General features: G+C 42.5%; 1 protein-coding gene across 6 annotated transcripts in view; it reads right to left on the bottom strand.

Moving 5' to 3' along the window:
* LPCAT1 (lysophosphatidylcholine acyltransferase 1) overlaps nucleotides 1-22,344 on the bottom strand; it is a 114,332-nt gene that overhangs the window by 10,919 nt on the left and 81,069 nt on the right. For all 6 annotated transcript variants that reach the window (XM_056520925.1, XM_056520926.1, XM_056520931.1 and 3 more), the window contains exons 6-11: nucleotides 14,593-14,651; nucleotides 11,358-11,392; nucleotides 11,100-11,154; nucleotides 9,816-9,898; nucleotides 7,473-7,598; nucleotides 4,804-4,957 (exon numbers count right to left, since the gene is read on the bottom strand). In XM_056520925.1, the coding sequence (XP_056376900.1) occupies nucleotides 4,804-4,957; nucleotides 7,473-7,598; nucleotides 9,816-9,898; nucleotides 11,100-11,154; nucleotides 11,358-11,392; nucleotides 14,593-14,651 (512 nt within the window). The remainder of the gene's footprint in view (nucleotides 1-4,803; nucleotides 4,958-7,472; nucleotides 7,599-9,815; nucleotides 9,899-11,099; nucleotides 11,155-11,357; nucleotides 11,393-14,592; nucleotides 14,652-22,344) is intronic.

The following is a 22,344-nucleotide window of genomic DNA, read 5'->3' as shown; positions in this document are numbered from 1 at the left end:
AGTTTCGGAAGCCTCCGGGCTTCCGAGACAGGGACGTGACGTCATGCCACGCCCCCTTCATTCATGTCTATAGGAGGGGGCGTTGCGGCTGTTACACCCCCTCCCATAGAAATGAATGGAGGGGGCGTGGTGTGACGTCACGTCCCCGTCTCGGAAGCCCGGCGGTTTCTGAAACTTCAGACGCAGCTTCGAATAGATTGTGGGCTGCTGCAGGGAGATCGTAGGGCCCCCCGCGATCAGACATCTTATCCTTTCGATAGGAGATGAGATGTTTTTGTCTGAAATAACACTTTAAACCACTCTGTCAATATATTTTATACTTCCTAAAAAAATTGACCTGTTCTATGTAAACATGTGGTTTACATTCACTTCCCTTAAAAAGGACCTCTGCAAAATAAGTGGTGGAATCTTTGAAATCTGATTGCTTACTATGGGAATCTCCTACTATATTTTCTAGTTTGGATAGAACTCTCCTATCTATAAAAGCTCCTTCTCAATGAACTATTAATCATTTCTTGCAACTACTCTTCACCTATGTTCTTACGTTTTACCCCTATACACTCGTCTAATACTTCCAAACTGAGTTGCATGAATGGTAAGGGCTTAAAAAAAGGGTATTTTGGAGAAAAATTTAATCGTTTTTATGAACTTGTGCCAGAAGGTAATACAGATTGGTAAACTACCATTTAAAAAATTCAAACCTTTCAGTACAGTGGTCCCTTAACCCCTTAAGGACTGAGCCCTTTTTCACCTTAAGGACTCTGCTATTTTTTGAACATCTGACCACTGTCACTTTAAACATTAATAACTCTGGAATGCTTTTAGTTATCATTCTGATTCCGAGACTGTTTTTTCGTGACATATTCTACTTTAACGTAGTGGTAAAATTTTTTGGTAACTTGCATCCTTTCTTGGTGAAAAATCCCAAAATTTGATGAAAAATTTGAAAATTTTGCATTTTTCTAACTTTGAAGCTCTCTGCTTGTAAGGAAAATGGATATTCCAAATAATTATTTTTTTTATTCACATATACAATAATGTCTACTTTATATTTGCATCATAAAATTGATGAGTTTTTACTTTTGGAAGACACCAGAGGGCTTCAAAGTTCCGCAGCAATTTTCAAATTTTTCACAAAATTTTGAAACTCGCTTTTTTTCAGGGACCAGTTCAGGTTTGAAGTGGATTTGAAGGGTCTTAATATTAGAAATACCCCATAAATGACCCCATTATAAAAACTACACCCCCCAAAGTATTCAAAATGACATTCAGTAAGCGTTTTAACCCTTTACAGGTTTCACAGGAATAGCAGCAAAGTGAAGGAGAAAATTCACAATCTTCATTTTTTACACTCGCATGTTCTTGTAGACCCAATTTTTGAATTTTTGCAAGGGGTAAAAAGGAGAAAATTTTTACTTGTATTTGAAACCCAATTTCTCTCGAGTAAGCACATACCTCATATGTCCATGTAAAGTGTTCGGCGGGCGCAGTAGAGGGCTCAGAAGGGAAGGAGCGTCAAATGGTTTTTGGGGGGCATGTCACCTTTAGGAAGCCCCTATGGTGCCAGAACAGCAAAAAACCCCACATGGTATACCATTTTGGAAACTAGACCCCTCGGGGAACGTAACAGGGGGTAATGTGAACCTTAATACCCCACAGGTGATTCACGACTTTTGCATATGTAAAAAAAAAAATAATAATTTTTTACCTAAAATGCTTGGTTTCCCTAAAGTTTTACATTTTTAAAAAGGGTAATAGCAGAAAATACCCCCCAAAATTTGAAGCCCAATTTCTCCCGATTCAGAAAACACCCCATATGGGGGTGAAAAGTGCTCTCCTGGCGCACTACAGGTCTCGGAAGAGAAGGAGTCACATTTGGCTTTTTTGAAGGAAATTTTGCTCTGGGGGCATGCCGCATTTAGGAAGCAATTATGGTGCCAGGACAGCAAAAAAAAAAAAACACATGGCATACCATTTTGGAAACTAGACCCCTCAGGGAACGTAACAAGGGGTAAAGTGAACCTTAATACCCTGCAGGTGTTTCACGACTTTTGCATATGTAAAAAAAAATGTACCTAAAATGCTTGGTTTCCCAAAAAATTTACATTTATACAAAGGGTTAAAGCAGAAAATACCCCCCAAAATTTGAAGCCCAATTTCTCCCGATTCAGAAAACACCCCATATGGGGGTGAGAAGTGCTCTGCTGGCGCACTACAGGTCTCAGAAGAGAAGGAGTCACATTTGGCTTTTTGAAAGCAAATTTTGCTCTGGGGGCATGCCGCATTTAGGAAGCCCCTATGGTGCCAGGACCGCAAAAAAAGCCCACATGGCATACCATTTTGGAAACTAGAGCCCTCAGGGAATGTAACAAGGGGTTAAGTGAACCTTAATACCCCACAGGCGTTTCACGACTATTGCATATGTAAAAAAAATAAAATTTTTTTACCTAAAATGCTTCTTTTCCCAAAAACTTTACATTTTTAAAAAAGGGTAAAAGCAGAAAATACCCCCCAAAATTTGAAGCCCAATTTCTCCCAAGTACGGCGATACCCCATATGTGACCCTTAACTGTTGCCTTGAAATACGACAGGGCTCCAAAGTGAGAGCGCCATGCGCATTTGAGGCCTAAATTAGGGATTGCATAGGGGTGGACATAGGGGAATTCTACGTCAGTGATTCCCAAACAGGGTGCCTCCAGCTGTTGCAAAACTCCCAGCATGCCTGGACAGTCAACGGCTGTCCGACAATACTGGGAGTTGTTGTTTTGCAACAGCTGGAGGCTCCGTTTTGGAAACAGTGGCGTACCAGACGCTTTAATTTTTATTGGGGAGGGGAGGGGGGCTGTGTAGGGGTATGTGTATATGTAGTGTTTTTTTACTTTTAATTTTATTTTTTGTGTCAGTGTAGTGTAGTGTTTTTAGGGTACAGTCACACGGGCGGGGGTTCACAGTAGTTTCTCGCTGGCAGTTTGAGCTGTTGCAGAAAATTTGCTGCAGCTCAAACTTGCGGCCCGATTCTTACTGTAAGCCTCCGCCCATGTGAGTGTACCCTGTACATTCACATTGGGGGGGACATCCAGCTGTTGCAAAACTACAACTCCCAGCATGCGCTGACAGACTGTACATGCTGAGAGTTTTAGTTTTGCAACAGCTGTAGGCACACTGGTTATGTATCACGGAATTTGTGACCTTACTCAGTGTTTCACAACCAGTGTGCCTTCAGCTGTTGCAAAACTACAACTCTCAGCAGTCACCGACAGCCAACGGGCATGCTGGGAGTTGTAGTTATGCAACCAGCAGATGCACCACTACAACTCCCAGCATGCACTTTAGCTGTTTGTGCAAGCTGGGAGTTGTAGTTATACAACAGCTGAAGGTACACTTTTCCATAGAAAAAATGTGCCTGCAGCTGTTGCAAAACCATAAGTCCCAGCATGCCCATAAGGGAATGCTGGGAGTTGTGGTGGTCTGCCTCCTGCTGTTGCATAACTACAGCTCCCAGCATGCCCTTTTTGCATGCTGGGAGCTGTTGCTAAGCAACAGCAGGAGGCTGTAACTCACCTCCTGCTGCTGCTTCATCACAGGACTGTCCCTCGCCGCCGCCGTCGCTCCTGGGGCCCCGATCCCAACATTGACGCCGGGGATCGGGGTCCCCAGCACCCGGGGTCGTCTTCCCGCACCCGCTCACGCCCTCCGGAAGAGGGGCGGAGCGGGTGCGGGAGTGACACCCGCAGCAGGCGCCCTGATTGGTCGGCCGGTAATCCAGTGCCACCTCACCCCTGCAGGCTCTGGCTGTTCGGGGCCATCAGAGACGGCCCCGAACAGCCAGTAATTCCGGGTCACCGGGTCACTGGAGACCCGAATGACCCGGAATCGCCGCAGATCGCTGGACTGAATTGTCCAGCGATCTGCGGCGATCGCCGACATGGGGGGGGCATAATGACCCCCCTGGGCGATAAGCCGGGATGCCTGCTGAACGATTTCAGCAGGCATCCGGCTCCGGTCCCCAACCGGCTAGCGGTGGGGACCGGAATTCCCACGGGCGTATGGATACGCCCTGCGTCCTTAAGGACTCGGGATGCAGGGCGTATCCATACGCCCTGCGTCCTTAAGAGGTTAAAGGGGTACTCCGGCCCCAAGACATTTTATCCCCTATCCAAAGGATAGGGGATAAGATGTCTGATCGCGTAGGTCCCGCCGCTGGGGACCCCCACAATCTAGCATGCAGCACCCACCTGTAAGCACTGCAGGAAGCGATGGAGGCTCTCAGGGTTATGCCTCCCGACCACGGGGACGGAGTATCGTGACGTCACGACTCCGCCCCCGTGTGACGTCACGCAGTGCGGCGTGCAGCTCAAAGAGGTGGGTGCTGCATGCTAGATTGCGGGGGTCCCCAGCGGTGGAACCCCCGCGATCAGACATCTTATCCCCTATCCTTTGGACCCCTTTAAGTTACAAAGGCCCCGAGTCTTTCCTGGACCATTGTAAGTTGAAGCCATATTCAAGATACAATGCTAGAGACAGTCCAGATCTGTGGAACATATAAATGCCTAAGAAATCTAACCAATTAGAGTGGGTATTATACTGCTACAGCACCCAAATTACTGAACTGCATGCAGTCATGGGCTGACTAGTAGCATCTCTCTAAAGCCTGGGTTCTCAACCTGGGGTACGCGTATACATTTACTTTCTATTTTCACCCTGTGCCCAGCAATATTTTTGTGTACTTGAACACCCCTTTAAAAAAGACAGGCTTAACACAGCATTATAAAATGTATAAAACAATAAAGATGGAAATCAAACCTCGTCAAATAAGGCAAATAGGTCCTCTAATTTCTCTGTTACTGGAACAGATAAGTACTCTGCAAATTCCTTTAAGTTTATCTTTTCCCCATTTCTTTTTTTAGCACTTTCAGAGAACTGTTTCAATTCCTTTTCAAGCTTCTCTGGTTTTAAGCTGTTGGAAAAACAAGCAATTACAATTAGTAAAAACAACTAACCCTTTTATATACTTTACTTGACCCTTTATATTGCTATGTATATTTGAAGCAATAGTTTGTACCATCATAGTGTTTTCTCCCTCTTACTATTTCAGATGTGACTAATAATATATGCAGCCACTATAGGACTAAGGAAAGCTCAGGTCATATGATTATGCAGCGCAAAAGTGCGTGCTCAGTAGCTTTAGGGGACTTTCACACAGGATGGGGATGCTGAAAAATGCATTGTGAATTTCCTTGCTAACATTTCCTGTTCTCAACTACACTGGCACTGTAATATGCTTCAGACGTTCCCCACACAAATTTGCTGCAGACAATTTGTAATGTACCCACACTGAGTGAGTGAATGGACATTTAGGCCACAATCCTTGGCAGTCCTACAGTGAATCAATAAAGCTGCAATCAAATGGCCACTATATTTACTCGGAGACAGTAGACCTCCATTCTCGTGATCACTGGGGGTCCCAACAGTCAAATTCCCACAAATCAGATAATTATCATCTATCCCCTAAGTAGATGGTTAGTTATCATTTTAGGATAACCCCTTTAAAACATACCTGCCGTAGTTTCCCCTCGGTAGGCTGAATCTCTAATTTCTAGTTGTCCATGAGCTACTAGATCGAGACAAGCATACACACACACACACACACACACACACACAGGAGGAGATCCTGCTCCACTAAATCTCTAGAGCGCATCCAAAGAAACAGCAGCAGCATGGAGAACATTATAGTACTCAGCAATAGAAGTTGTGAATCTAGAACTGGGGTGAGAGAGAACACTCGCTACCAACTGCTGCATTCTCTGCGTCTCTCTTTCTCTCTCACTCTACACCTAACGTCTTTCTCACTTCTCCCATTTAACCCAATCCCTCAGTGAGAAGGTAGTCCATCTCATATCTCAAGACAGACGGAATGATGATTATAGGAGCAAAATGATAAAGTAAGCCAAATAATTGGAGCACAATATATTTCAAAATGTCATATAATTGTTTGTACTTCTGTATATATAAGAGGAAAAGCCTGAACTGGAGAGGGTGCAGAGGAGGGCAACAAAGATAATTAATGGTATGGGAGGATTTCAGGACCAAGACAGGTTATCAAGCTAGGGGTTATTTAGTTTGGAGAAAAGACATCTTAGGGGCAATTTGATCACAACGGGGGGGGGGGGGGGGGTATTTATCAATAGTTGCTGTGCCTCGTCATTTTTTACCCTTCTTTTTTTGCGTTGTTTTTCACGGACGTACGCCAAATTTATCAATTGTCGCACCTCCGTTAATAACTTTGGCGTAAGTTCCGAAAACCACATTAGACCGCGTTTTCCAGTCAGGAACAGCCACCAGAACTCCCACGCTTCAAAACTACTTTCTCTGCTGCTTTTAATCGTGAGTTTCAGTAGGTATCAGTTTGTTAATGAAGCTTGTTGGTTTGAAACATGTAATTTTGGTGATGTTCAACATGTCACTCACTAATTGGGCTTTTAACTGTTCTTCCCTAAAGTATATATATATATATATATATATATATATATATATATATATATATATATATATATATATATATATGCTAACCTTTGTCATTGACTCTTGCTTAATGGGGTACCTAGAGAGGTTTACGGTTGCCAGTTTAAGATAACTAAGGGTTATGTGGAGAGGGCAGATTAAGCCGATTTTCTGGACATGTAATTTCATGGCGGCCAGATGCGACTAAGTTGCGGAAAAAGTTAATCATGTTGCGCCAAACCAGCATTGTCGCAGTTAATAAATTTGCGTTCACTGCAGCCAAAGTAGCTATGCCGCGCTACATTACGGTTCAACATGATTTTTTACGGACCACGATTGTCGCAAGCAAAGTCGCAAAAACACAAAGACGCAAGACATATGCGCCAAAAGAACCGCCGAAAAATGCATGATTAATACCCCCGAATGTACAAATATACGAATGGACAGTACATAGATCTTTCTAGTGATCTTTTTATACCTAGGCAGGTAGCCATGACAAGGGGGCATCCTCTACGCCCAGGAAAGAAGGTTTCACCAGCATCACAGACAGAGATTCTTTACTGTAAGAGCAGTGAGAATATGGAACTATCTGCCACATGATGTTGTGATGTCTGACTCAATAAACAAGTTCAAGGGGAGCCTGGATGTTTTTCTGAAAAAATACAATATTACAAGTTATTGATACTAGACTTATGCAAATAGAAGGTTGATCAAGGAATTTATTCTGATCACCATATTTGGAGTTGGGAAGGAATTTTTCCTCACATGGGGCAGTTGGCATAAGCCTCATGTTTTTTCCTTCCTTTGTATTAATACAGTAGGGTTTTAGGTTGAACTTGATGGACTTGTTTTGTTTTTTCCTCAACCTTACTAGTTAAGTTACTATGATAATTTTCGGAAAATGTGGTGCCTACCTAAAATGTATACTGTTTGTCAGACAGGTATAATTTAGGGTAATATATATGACCTACCCCAAACTTCTAACAAGTCTTGCAAATTCCAGGAGAGATGTATCTGATGGGAGACGGAGCTGTCCTTCAGCTAAGGCCAACTGGCAGTCTTCAAATGTGTAGTCTGTGACAGACACACCCAATGCTCTGAGACAGAAGAGAAAAGCAAACGCTAATCAGCTACGCAACAAAATCAATATATTTACAATTGATAAAAATTTTAATATGTATATATTCTATTTTCATTTGATAAAATATATAGTGATATTTGAAATGCTTCATTTTTGATTTTTGACTAAGATTAACCAGTATGACGAAACAAAAACATATTTTCAAACATAATTTCAATTTAGGCATGGACATCAAAGTGAAATATGAACATTGGTTGACCCAGTGCAAGGTTTCCATCTTTCCCCAATTGTAATCTTAAGAGGCAATTTTTTTTTTTTTTAGATACTAGATACAGTAGTGCTATTACATATGGTGTTTTGCAGAGCGTTTTAAACCCAAGACACACCCAGAAAACTGCAAGTAACAATATGTGCATCTTTTGAAAAAAAGATTATTAGCATTTTTCTAAAACATGCACACATTTCTAAAGCTACATGTAATAGCGCCCTCATTGGGAAAGCTGTAAACTGTCACTCTCTTCTTTTTCTACATCTGCCTCGAATGCCATGAAGAGTTCTTTTAGATTTGCTGCAACTTGTTCTGCATATTTGCCAGACAAACATCTAATGGATGTCTTAACTTTTCCAGTACCACCCTCCCCTCTATACGAACTCCCAATCTATAGGGCCTTATATGGTAATAATGCCCCAATTTTGTGCCCTAATCTTTATGTGCAAACAATAATAGTGCCTCCTTCTGTGCTTGCTATATAGAGGTTAGCCTATAACCCCCTTATGTTGTTGTAATACAGTAGGTATGTCAACCATCCAAAAAGTAGGTAGGTAGACTCCCCCATATAGTAGATAGACTCCACATTTGATAGGTAATGCCCCCCTTATTGGTTCCTTTGCGTCAATAATGCCTCTCTTAAGTAGGCCCTCTGTCTTCTTATAGTGCCCCCACAGCGTTATTATTCCCTGCGTTAGGTAGAAATGTTCCATATCCCTTTAATTTTCCCTAAAATCTCACCTCTCGTTAAGTAGGTAGATCCCCCCGACCAGTAAGAAGATAGGTAGACTTCCATATGGGTAGATGAACACACCACCCCTAATATGTAAATAAGCAAACCCACAAGTAGGTATATAAGCCCACATCCCCCAGTAGGTAGATATATCTACCTCACAAGAGGTAGATATAAACACACAACCTCCTCAACAGGTAGACAGATAGGCCTTGTAGTAAGTAGATAAGTGCATCACCCCCCAGAATGTATATAAGCACAACCCTTAGTAGGTTGATAGGTAAATATGCAGATCAATCCTGGTTAGGTACAGGCAGAGCTCGTTCATCAGTTAGATAGTGTGCCCCTCCTATCACTGAGTAAATCAACACATTTTCTTCCCTAAATAGTGCTCCTTGCACACGAAAAAATAAATAAAAATAAATAAAAAGACATAAAAAGACTGTGCTATTAACTCACCAGGGGAGCCCTAGTTTTCCTGGTGTGAAGTGACCGCTGTATGTTGCGTCACCTTACCTTTAGATGGGTCACTGAACCAATGGTTCCTAAAGAACTAAGATGAAGTTACAAGCTATGCTGCTGTCAGGGGGCACGTTGCAGTACATCTATTATTAAAGGGGCCCTACATGGACCGACCAGTCTACTCTAGCACCATGGACAGCATTAGCCTGGCAACCAGAAAATTCATCACGCTGACAGACTTGTAACCAGTAAGGAACACTTTTGCTGTACTTCACCTACAAGTAACATTTTCTGTATTGCAAATGATTTAACATGACTACGTTTCAACAGCTACATTACAGAATATGTACTTTTTGTAGTGGTAAAATAGATAACATGCAGTTCTTCATAGCAACAAATTATTGCATCTGGTGGTCAAATACAAACTATACATAGAAAGAAAATTTATGGTCTGACAAATACAATTTACAAGGCTTTTAGACATGTATGGATAACAATATGTTCCTTCTCTATGACTAATCTGTGAAGTCCGGTTAAATATATAGGTCAGTATAGAGTCTCAGCAGTGAATGTATAGTACAATGTTGTACCGACAATTGTAAGAAAAAATATCTGGAACAAACTTTATATTCATGAATGTATTCTCACTGTAAAGTCATTGTGCTATTTGCTTTCTTAAAAAAAACAAAAACAAACAAAAAAAAAAAAAACGATTAAAAACAAGAAAAGCACAAACAATAAATAGGATAAAAGAACTTTGTGGTACATACTTGGCCATTACATGTCTTACGTTGTTTGCATACAGAGCAGGGTTCCTCTTCTCCTCTTCAGATGGAGTATAAATAGGAAGAAACTACAAGATACAACAGACATCAAGTACACTTATGAGAATCCCAAAGTCAATTGTGAATCCCACCACTACTTACCGTATTTATCGGCGTATAACACGCACTTTTAAAACTTAAATTTAAGGCAAAAAGCCTGCCTGTGTGTTATACGCTAATAAATCTTCTGGTCACTGATTTAAAGCGGCTGCTTGTTCAGTATTAGCAGCACGGCCCCGGCCACTTTAAATCAGTGACCAGCAGCGTCTCCTCCCCGCTCTGCTTTAAATTTTTCTTACCTCCCCCCTCCCTCATCATTCCCCCTTTTCCCTGCTTTTCATAGTTTTTTTTTTATTTTCCTTACCTGGCTGCGCTTCGGCAGGCCAGGTCAGGTAGCGGGTCTTGTGAAGCAGATTAATGACGTCCTCTCCCGGCTTCTCTGCGCGGCATCAGAGACGTCACTTTTCATTTCATGCAGTCGCCGCACTCCAAACTCTGACTAACAACGGCTGCAGGAAATGAAAAGTGACATCCCTGATGCGGCACAGAGGAGCTGGGAGAGGACGTGATTTATCTGCTTCACTGACCGCAGCTCGCAAGACGAAGCGTAGCCAGGTAAGGAAAAAAATTATATATATGAAAAGCAGGGAAAAGGGGGAATGATGAGGGAGGGGAAGAATAGCATAGGAGGAACATGATGGGGGGATGATGAGACCAGGGGGGAAATTATGAGGGGTGGGGGGAATGATGGGGGGCATGATGAGACAGGGTGGGGGATGATGAGACAAGGGCAAATGATGGTGGGGGAGGCACTAAATGCTTAATGTCTGTATGGCTAGTGGTGGTCTATGACAGTGGGAAATTATGAGACATGGGGGGATGATGAGACATGGGGGGGGTGGCGATGAGAGGGGTAAATGTGGAACAGGGACTGATAAAAGGGAAGGAATCATGTGGCACTGGAGGGGACGGGACCAACTGAGGTGCAGAAGAAAACAAAGTTGGGGGGATGATGTGGCATTTAGTCCAAGTCATTTATTTTACATTTTATTTATTTTTTACTTAAATGTCCCTGTTAAAATGGGGGTGCCATTTGTGAACTATACATATAGTTCCAGTACATTATTGCCGAACTAGCCATAACCATTAAAAAGGGTTAACCAGCCTTCAGGATAGGCCATCAATATTAGATCAATGGGTGTCTGAATAAACTGTACCTAATAAACGTACCTCTATTTCAATATAGTTGTGGAACTGACATAAAGAGAGCCACAGTATGTCCATCCTGGGGGGAAAAAAAAAAAGAAAACATTCACTAAAAATGGAACAAAAATAATGATTTCCCATTATCGGTTATAAAAGTAACAAGAGAGTACAGAATAACAGAAACCCCGACAGGTATTTGGTGCAGTAATCTCACAATTCGTCTACTCTGAATGTTCTTTCTTTTTTATTATTATTTACAAAATTAAAAAAGGACAAACTCACGCTCCAGGTCCTTGCCATGTCCAGGTTATTGTGTCCTGGAAAATGTATAAAAAGCAAATGTAAGAAAGATAAAGACAACTAGACTATACAGAAGAACATTAATGTCCTTATACTGTATGCACAATTTATATTTTTGGTAGAATAAGATAATAAACAATTGCTATATGGCAATCACATTATGCCACCACATTCACACAAGTAGAATAAAGTAGACATAGTTAAAAAGTATTGACATTTTGCCTGAGGGTTTAACATTATGTCCTACCCATTTGTAGGTGGGCAATGGCTAATGGTATAGGAGATAAAGTCAGAATCCACTGTGTTACATGAGGAATTTGATGTGGATTGTGCAGCTAATTTACTAAGGACTTCCCCCACATACTTTAACCCCTTAAGGACTCAGGGTTTTTCCGTTTTTGCACTTTCGTTTTTTCCTCCTTACCTTTTAAAAATCATAACCCTTTCAATTTTCCACCTAAAAATCCATATTATGGCTTATTTTTTGCATCGCCAATTCTACTTTGCAGTGACAGTCATTTTACCCAAAAATGCACGGCGAAACGAAAAAAAAAAATCATTGTGAGACAAAATCGGAAAAAAAACGCCATTTTGTAACTTTTGGGGCCTTCCGTTTCTACGCAGTGCATATTTCGGTAAAAATTACACCTTATTATTCTGTAGGTCCATACGGTTAAAATGATACCCTACTTATATAGGTTTGATTTTGTCGCACTTCTGGAAAAAATCCTAACTACATGCAGGAAAATTTATATGTTTAAAAAGGTCATCTTCTGACCCCTATAACTTTTTATTTTTCCACGTATGGGGCGGTATGAGGACTCATTTTTTGCGCCGTGATCTGAAGTTTTTATCGGTATGATTTTTGTTTTGATCGGACTTTTTGATCACTTTTTATTCATTTTTTTAATGGTATAAAAAGTGACCAAAATACGCTTTTTTGGACTTTGGAATTTTTTTGCGCGTACGCCATTGACCGTGCGGTTCAATTGATATATTTTTATAGTTCGGACATTTACGCATGCGGCGATAACACATATGTTTATTTATTTATTTTTTTTACACTGTTTTATTTTTTTTATGGGAAAAGGGGGGTGATTCAAACTTTTATTAGGGAAGGGGTTAAATGACCTTTATTAACACTTTTTTTTAACATTTTTTTTGCAGTGTTATAGGTCCCATAGGGACCTATAACACTGCACACACTGATCTCTCATCCTGATCACAGGCGTGTATTAACACGCCTGTGATCAGTGTTATCGGCGCTTGACTGCTCCTGCCTGGATCTCAGGCACGGAGCAGTCATTCGTCGATCAGACACCGAGGAGGCAGGTAAGGACCCTCCCGGTGTCCGGTCAGCTGTTCGGGACGCCGCGATTTCACCACGGCGGTCCCGAACAGCCCGACTGAGCAGCCGGATCACTTTCACTTTGGCTTTAGAAGCAGCGGTCAGCTTTGACCGCCGCTTCTAAAGGGTTAATACCGCACATCGCCGCGATCAGCGATGTGTGGTATTAGCCGCGGGTCCCGGCCGTTGATGAGCGCCGGGACCGACGCGATATGATGCAGGATCGCGGCGCGATCCCGCTTCATATCGCGGGAGCCGGCGCAGGACATAAATATACGTCCTGCGTTATTAAGGGGTTAAAGGAGTTATCTCAAGACAAGGGAATATGTCAGCTCTATATAATGCTCAAGTGGGAATTGCCATCTTCCAGCACCAAGCAATGTATCTCAATCAGACAAGGCAGGGAGACAGATTCCCCTAAGTATCTGATTCCTGAGGTCCACCCAATGGGATCCCCACTAAACATTAGATCTGAGGTCTTTTGTTTCCTGAGCAAATGGAGTGGCAGCGTACATGAATGGTGTCACGTTCACCTAACATTCAGAGGCTCGGCTGATTGAGAAGCGGGCTGGGCAATGGAACTGGGCAGCCCACCTCTCCTACTGCCCGCAAGTCCAATCACCTTCTCCTACTGTGCTGCACTGGGCCAGCAGACAAGCAGTTTACGAGGCGCTAAGACCACTGCCGGCCCTCCTTTGCCCCTATCTTCTCTATAGTGTCACTGCGCCTGTGCAGTGCACACCAACAAGGACACAAGGTTAAGGTGTCAATCTCTGCTAAACTGTGTGAGTGAAATTAGGATGCTTTCCAATCTCCAGATGACAATAGCAATAATGACAGAACCCCTATGCTATTATTAGTTGTTAACATCTTATTAACTGGAAGCCTTTATGCAATCATTTTACCATTGTCATTACATTAGGTATACACTATTGACTGACTGGCAAAGTGGATTCTATATGTGGCATAGTGGATACACTATATGACAGAAGTGACGCAGAAACATCCAGTCTAGCATGTAAGCTATTGTGCCTAGCACTGAAAATACAGAGGATGATTCTAGAACGGACAATGTTAGATCCTGGAAACCGAGCCATTTACCAGGATCCACTTGTGTGAGAAATAAATAGACCCTGTAAGCAGCGTGTGAACCACTATAAAGCAAACATCAGGAAAAAAAGAGGGGTTGCGCTTTCTTATTAAGGTGGGATCACTTACAAAGGACAGGACACAATCCTAACACACACACTGACCGAAAACATGCCACCAGAGAAGAAGAGGTTAAATACCAGCTATGGCCATGGTTTTATAGCCCTGCTACAGGGAAAGGCTTGAGCTTGCTCTTTGTAGCCATTTGTTTTGTAAACACAATGCATTACAGTCAGGAGATTTTACACAGTCCCATAAGCCAAATGGCTTTTCTTTCTTTATTTCCCAAATAGTGACTCAGATACCACAGAGTATGCCAGTTGTCCCACCCATCCAGATGGCGCAAACGTAATCCAGTCAAATATACCTGGGATACAGTCCACCTCAGGTGGAGCTGTATACATTAGAAATATTCATTTAAGAAAGCTAAATAAGGAAATGTAGCCGGTGACTCGCCTTACAATGTATATGCAACAATACACAGGTTATGAAAGGTGGCAACAAAAACGGAGGTGTGGGTAGACCTGGCTAACTAGTTACACCATTAAACATTTTACCATCTGCATAATTTAATATAATGCCGAGGTTATATAAGGTAAGGTTAGGCCTACGTAGACACATCTGGCTCTTCCATACTTATGTTTTTTTTTTATTTGTGGCATGATTTCTGACAGCACTGTAGAAAAAGCAAGAATACATAATTTTATAAAGTATATTTACCATTTTGTTGGGGTATCTCAAAACTACTGGTTGTACAGGGACAGCGGGAATAAATGCACCTACACAAAGAGAAAAAATACATGGTATGAATAAAAACCTAAAAGTATACAAGTGATACTAGATAAGAAATACCAGATAACACTCAATATTTAATATCTTAATAAATATGGATTTACCCAGAAAACACAATCAAGTTCTTTGTGATGTTTTTCCCTTTTAAAAGGAGTCGCTACTCCCCACAAAAAGGGATCGGAGGTCTCTAATAGCTGGGTGTTCAGAGCACAGTATAGACCTGTACCAAGTGTTGGGTCAGTTTTCTTTAAAGGAGAACTCCGGAATAGGAAAATTATCGTCCATACTGCCGGCAGTAAAAAAAAAAATAAACAGGTACATACCTTCCTTCGCTCCCCCGATGCCTCTGGTAACCGGCTCCGGCCTCCGCCGCGATCCTCTTCCTGGTTGCCGGTGGTCAGCGAGTCATACTGCACTCAGCCAATCACCTGCCGCAGCGAAGTCCCAACTCGTCCGCCGATACGGTGAGAACGCTTCAAGACACACAATTCTTCACTACACCGGCACCTGCTGCCGGGGCCGAAAACATCACACTTTCACTCAGCCTATCGCCGGCCGAGTTGGGACTTCGCCAGGGCCGGTGAGTGCAGTATGACTCGCTGACCACCGGCAACCAGCAACCGGCAAAGAGGATCGCGGCGGAGGCCGGAGCCGGTTACCTGAGGCATCGGGGGAGCGAAGGAAGGAAGGTACCTGTTTTTTTTTTTTACTGCCGGCAGTATGGACGATAATTTTCCTATTCCGGAGTTCTCCTTTAAAGGGAATCTATCAGCTGCTAAAAGCTGCAGACTCTGTATGGCATAAATGTAAACTAGAGCTGATGGTTCTTGTCAAACTTATAAAATCACATTTCTATCTCTGAGCCAAGCGTCAATGAGACAGTTGCTCAGGTGTCACGGTCAGGTATTCTTCCTTGCTCGTCCTCGCCTCCCAGCCTTTGGCAGGCATAAAGGGCTATGTACATCAGTCAAGGAGGGGCTGGAATTGGGGGCAAGGTAATTCCTATATATTAAAGGGGTACTCCACTGCTCAGCGTTTGGAACCAACTGTTCCGAACGCTGGAGCCGGCGCTGGGAGCTCGTGACGTCATGAAGTAATGCCCACACCCCCTCAATGCAAGTCTATTGGAGGGGTGTGACAGCTATCACGCCCCCTCCCACAGACTTGCATTGAGGGGGAGGGGTGTGACATCATGAGGGGGCATGGTTATGACATCACAAGCTCACGGCGCCGGCTCCAGCTTTCGTAACAGTTGGTTCCAAACGCTGAGCAGCGGAGTGCCCCGTTAAAGTCAATGGCTAGGAAAATCAGCAGCAGAAAATATGCAGCAAAATACGCACCAAATGTTGTAATGTGACCCTATCCTAAAACCATAATCGCGGCTTGCGGGTCCACACTGATGCTTCTGACCTCTTCTAATAGTTTATTACAGGGTCAGCAAATAAAGGATATTTATACAATTCTGTAATATACTTTTTGTATCAGTTTCTGAATTTTTTCAAGATCTCCTTTTGTAGTTGGTGAATGAAAACCTTCATTGTTCCATCTCAGTAGATAAAATCACACAGGTGCACAGTACATTACACTGTAACGCTACAATGCGCCTGGGTGTCCAGGACACATTCCTATTCAGCCAAGGTTCCCAGGGAATGACAGCAGGCAAAACCTTAACAACATTAAAAATTGATAAAGAAATGATATTTAAAAACTTTATCACTTTTTATTATGAAACCTTATTTGCTAAAAGTGTAAAACTCATTTAAAGTGTCAATTCAATATTACTTTAACTTAGTCATGGAAAGATGAAACTGCACACTACAGTTTCCAAAGAAATCATATGCCACCCAGGGAGTTTCCTGCACAGGTCCTATTCTTAAAAATAGGTCCCATGCATGAAACTGTTGTGCGTCACGTGTTTGCCTCGTGTGCATTTCCATCCTGAAGATCAGGCAAGAGAATTACACTCAGTGGAGAAGTTAAAGGAGTATTCCATGAAAAAAAAACATTTTTTTCAACTGGCTGCAAAAAGTTAAACAGATTAGTAAATTACTACTATTAAAAAATCTTAATCCTACCAGTACTTATCAGCTGCTGAAGTTTAGTTGTTCTTTTCTGTCTGACACCTCTGTCTGTCTCAGGAACTGTCCAGAGCAGGAGAGGTTTGCTATGGAGATTTGCTGCTACTCTGGACAGTTCCTGAGACAGACAGAGGTGTCAGCAGAGAGCACTGTGGTCAGACAGAAAAGAACAGTTCAACTTCAGCAGCTGTAGTGGTAGGATTAAGCTTTTGTAATAGAAGTCATTTACAAATTTGTTTAACTTTCTGGAGCCAGTTGATATGAAAAAAAAAAAAAAAAAAAAAAAAAATGTTTTTTCATGGAATACCCCTTTAAGGATTTATAGTGATACATAGCAATGAATAAATGAACATGGTCTGACTTTCCTTAAGGGTTAGTTCACAGATCCTTATTTTTGCAGCAGATTTGCTGCAGCAGACTGATGGATAGCAAAATTTGCTGCAACAAAAAATAAGGAAGACCCTTAGGTTGTATTCACACATACACAGGACCTGCTGCATACCTGAGGGCTCTGCAGCATCAAATATGAAATAGATACTGCACGTGTGAATAAAAAAAAAACCTGTATTAAGGATACATCTACAGACACAGGCGATAACATTCAGCCTATCACTGTACACCATGTGCTCGTTCATGCTTCCACAAAATGCATCAGGGCAAAGAAGTTAATCCGAAGTATCACCTTGCAGCGAGATATTTGATTTTAAAAAGAAGATTATTTTATCGTGACGCAGGTCTCGTGTCCACTTGTCAAAGCTCAGCTTATCTACTCAGCATTTCCAAGACTAGGCATACAAATGGGTCAGGCTTCATATGCACAGTGGGAATGGTCCACACAGAGACTCCTAAACTGATTACAGCCTGCCTATACTGCAGATGTACAAATATGTGCTAGACGAGGCACCAACAACTCAATGTAACATAAAAGGTGCCCAAGTATTTATATTACAATGGTTACCAAAAAAAACCTATGCCAAGCAGTTCATTTCGGAACGACTTCTATTTCTCATTTGCTATATCATATTCATATTGATCTCAGTAAAATTAAGAAAAATGAGAAAGCAGAGTCTCTAAAATAAGCCAAGCTATTCAAATAGGCAACTTGGGCTGCAGCTAGCGATTATTTCAATAATCAATTAGTTGTAGAAAATTTAATCGATTAACCGGAAAAAAAAAACAAAAAACACCAAAACAACAAAAAAAAAAAAAGGGGGGTTTAACCGATTCTACTTGAAATATTATGTACAATGGCTATATGAAAACTGTTTCTAGGATGTGATCAAAAAGCTGCAATTTTGGACTTTTTTTATTTTTAAAATTATTATAATTTTTTTACATCTACGCCGGTTGCTGTACAGGATCATTAACATTATATTATACTATTATATTTTAATATAAAAAATGTTTCTTTTCTTTGTATACAATAGGAAAAGTGGAGACTAATTTTTATTGGACGAGATATATATATATATATATATATATATATATATTCGTACTGGGTGGTATACAGGTTCATACCTAATACCAGCATGTTTTTCTGTACGATACGAATTTCTCCCTATACTGCAATACCTGTCAGGCCCCTCAAAAAATACTGTCAAATACCGTGGAACCGCCATAAGTTTAAAAAATACAGTGATACACATTTTTGTTAATACTGCCCAGCACTAAAATAAATATATATACATTTTTTCTTTTTTTTTTAAACTGTAATTTTTATTAAAGAATTTTCATATACAAAAATCAAAACTTGCCAGCCGAAACCTCGCATTGTGCAATAAAGACTTTGCAGCTTGCACTTTAAGCTGGACCTCGTGTTGGATGCGGTTTCCTAGTGGAGGAAGTCTTTATGAGGATCCAGTTTGGCACACTGGGGGTCACGCCGCACCACATCTGAGCCATCCTGTGCTGAAGTTTTCATAAGTGACTTCTGTGTATATATAGAAGTCTGTACACTCCAATACACATGGATACATGGCCGCCACAACAGTTTAGGCAGCAGATGTTCCCCCTTAATTTGTTTGGCAGCAGATAACTTTATAGAGGGGTCTCCTTTGCTGAGTCACTTGCCTGATCACTATATAGAGGGGTCTTCTCTGTGCCCAGTCTCTTCCCTTATCACTATATAGAGGGGTCTCCTAAGCCCAGTGACTTCCCTGATCCCTATAGAGGGGTCTCCTGTGCCCAGTCACTTCCCTGATCCCTATAGAGGGGTCTCCTGTGCCCAGTCACTTCCCTGATCCCTATAGAGGGGTCTCCTAAGCCCAGTGACTTCCCTGATCCCTATAGAGGGGTCTCATGTGCCCAGTCTCTGCCATGATCATTATATAGAAGGGTCTCCTGTGCCCAGTCCCTTTATACATAGGCCCCCCTGTAGCCACCTTCTGCTCTTATGGCTTTATAGAAGGATCCCTCACAAGAGGCCGGAGCGCAGGGGAAGTTCCGTCCTCCCCCCCACCCCCACCCCCCCCTGGATCCCCCACTGCCGCACTACCCGCCTCCTGGGCCAGGCCAGAGAGGGCACTCGCAGGGACATGGCATCCGATCAGTGCTCCAGGACTCTATAGGCAACTAATATTGTAATCCCTGAATCTACTATACAGTTGTGAAGAATTCAGCCTGTATGAAAGAAGCCAAAATAGTTTGCACTTTTGCAGCCACAAGCTTGTTACTGTAAAGGAAGTTATTTCCAATGATCTTTTTATAGGACATGCTGTATAAATTGCTATAAAGAAGAATCCTTTCAACTTCTTTATGCTTAGTAAAAGGGGCATGAAGGGTATCGGAATGACTGAAAAGCATACACAGTCAATGGAATGAAAGCATGAGAAACTTAAATTAAAATAGTTAAAAAGATCCCGTAATCTCAGATAATCTCAATGATAAACTTTGTTTAAATAAATAAATACACAAATAATGTGACATGTTCCTCTTTCTCATACGAATGCAAACATACATTATATACTGGGTTTGGGGCAGTCTGATTGTCCCCCAATGTCTGTTGTTTGGGAAAACAAAAACTGGGTACATTTGATTTAATTGGATGTCACATTTTATATTTATTTTTATCCTGGTAGATAAGCGGCACCATAGGTTGCAGTCACCTTCTCTCTTATTCCAACTCGAGAATGTATGTTTATGGGGGAATCCTCAAACAGCTATTAAAAACAGAACTATTTTTAGGTTATAAAAGGACCATCGTTTTATGGTATGAGGAACATGGAATATGAAATACAAAAGGGCCCAGTTGTTAAAAACTACAAATGTATGGGGGAAAAAAAACATTAAGCCCATGGGGGAAAAAGTTAAACCCCCCCATCAGATATCCTGTATGGGGCAACGGCTACTTACTCGTCCTTGGTGCACTCCGGTCCTAACCTTTCCGGACGAGTGCAAGTAACGGCCTGCTCAGCCAATCATCAGCTGCAGCCATGTCCTTAACTTGTGCTTATCCAGAAAGGTGAGGACCGGAGGACACAGACTACAGGATATAGCCAGGGGCCCGTACAGGAGAACACAGGGGGTCCCACAGGTTGGACCCCCTGCAATGAGACATCTCCTATCCTGTGGATAGGGGATAAGTTCAGTTTCCTGGAGTACCCCTTTAAAAGGGCTACCTAAGATTAGAAAAACACAGCGCTTTCTTCCGGAAACAGCACCACTCTTGTCTTGTATGTGGTATGACAGCTCACTTCCATGTAAATGAATGGAGCAGAGATGTAATGTCACAGAAAACGGGTGTGGCAATGTTTTTTGTTGGGAAAAAGCAGCAATGTTTTCTAACACCGGAAAACAATTTAAAAAAAAGTTGTCCCATTGTATAAACAAATTTTTTTTTTACCCAAGTTAAAAATATATGCTGGTGATACCATGAGCACTAGGATGGCCCCGAGTCCCTCAGTCCGTACTTACCACACACTGGTGTGGGGGACAAAGTCTGAATGAAGCAGCAATGGAGCTTTAAACTCTGCCGCACATGGCGCATGTCTCCACTGTAGAGAGTTCTAACCGCTTTTTCCAAACTACCTTTTTCTGTCATTAGAGACTTAAAGCAGGGAACAATGAAGACCTAATGGCTGCTTCCTGGGATACAGAATAAAGGCTTATTACAACCTAGGACAGAACAGGAGGAAGGAAGTGGAGCACACTGACATGTCGCCTTTCTAATGTGGCTTTTATTTTGCTTGGTCTTTAACTTTTATGTCCCTTTAAAAGATTTAAGAGTCATGAAGAGGGCGCCTGGCATGTGACGCTCATGTAATTACTTTGATGTTTTTCTCTGTCACAAAGCATGAAACAAATCACGGATTCATCAGAAACCAATCCCGCAGATTAAACTGTGGATTATTTACAGACTCCACTCAACAGGTCGGTTTTTTTCTCATCATCATATTATTTTAGTGCCAGGAATGAGAAGCAGCAAAATTGACAACATGGTAAAACTATTGTGTCTATTTGTGCTGATGATTGTGTTATCTCTACGCAGGAAACCAAACCAAATAGCCTCTGATCATCAACACCACTATTTATTCTACTTATTACTGCATGTACTGTATGCTTGGTAGGGATCGACCGATATCGTTTTTTTTAGGGCCGATACCGATAATCTGTGGAGGTTAGGGCCAATAGCCGATAACTTATACCGATATTCCGGTATAAGTTATCGGCTATTTATCCCCCTGCGACACCGCTGCAGAACATTGATTTAAAGCGGGCGCTTTAAATCAATGCACTGCAGGGGCTTTTGCTGTGCCATAGGCCGCCGCCGCCACCACCCGCTTCTCTCCCCCTGCCTGTCCGGGGGTCCTGAGACCTATCTCTTGTAGTTTTGCAACAGCTGGAGGGCCTACTGTAGGTATAGTATATTATACAGATCCCTGTCCATCCCAGAACTCTGACTCACCTTCCCAGTTGCTGCAGGGACCGTCCGGGGAGGGTGGTCCGGGCCATCCATCCTTCCTGTAGTGTCCGGCAGCATTTCGGGTGGAGGGTGAACCGGTCCGGGCTGTCCTTCTCCACTCTGGGCAGGCTCTGGCCTAGTAACGCTGCGTCACGGCGTAGCGGCGTCTATGCAGCGTACTAGGCCGGAGCCTGCCCGGAGTGGAGAAAAGGACCCCCGGAGAAGGACAGCCCGGACCGGTTCACCCTCCACCCGGAATGCCGCCGGACACTACAGGAAGGATGGATGGCCCGGACCACCTCCATTACGGGTAAGTTTAATTTTTTTTATTGACTCGGAGGGTGGGGGAGGGGCCCGACCGGTACAGCGGTATGGGCACAAATCCATACCGTGGGAGAAAAAAAAATTGGTATCCGGTTCATACCGGTATACCGCCCAGCACTACGGTGGGGGGTGCGACGCGGTGCGGTGGGTCGGGGGGGCGGTCGCGGTGCATTATCGGCAAGGTAATTGCCGATACCGATAATGGCCAAAATCGTGATTATCGGCCGATAATATCAGCCATACCGATAATCGGTCGATCCCTAATGCTTGGCAATGTAGTATTATGTAGTAGTGCCCATTAATGTCAATGATCATGCTAGATTTGCTCTTCCAAGGGATTTCCAGTTGGGTCCTGACAGTTATGCCCTAATAAGACAC

The sequence above is a fragment of the Hyla sarda genome, chromosome 5 (assembly GCF_029499605.1).
Source record: "Hyla sarda isolate aHylSar1 chromosome 5, aHylSar1.hap1, whole genome shotgun sequence".
NCBI lineage: Eukaryota > Metazoa > Chordata > Amphibia > Anura > Hylidae > Hyla > Hyla sarda.
The sequence above is the reverse complement of the archived record's forward strand: the minus strand, read 5'-3'. Positions and strand labels throughout refer to the sequence as shown.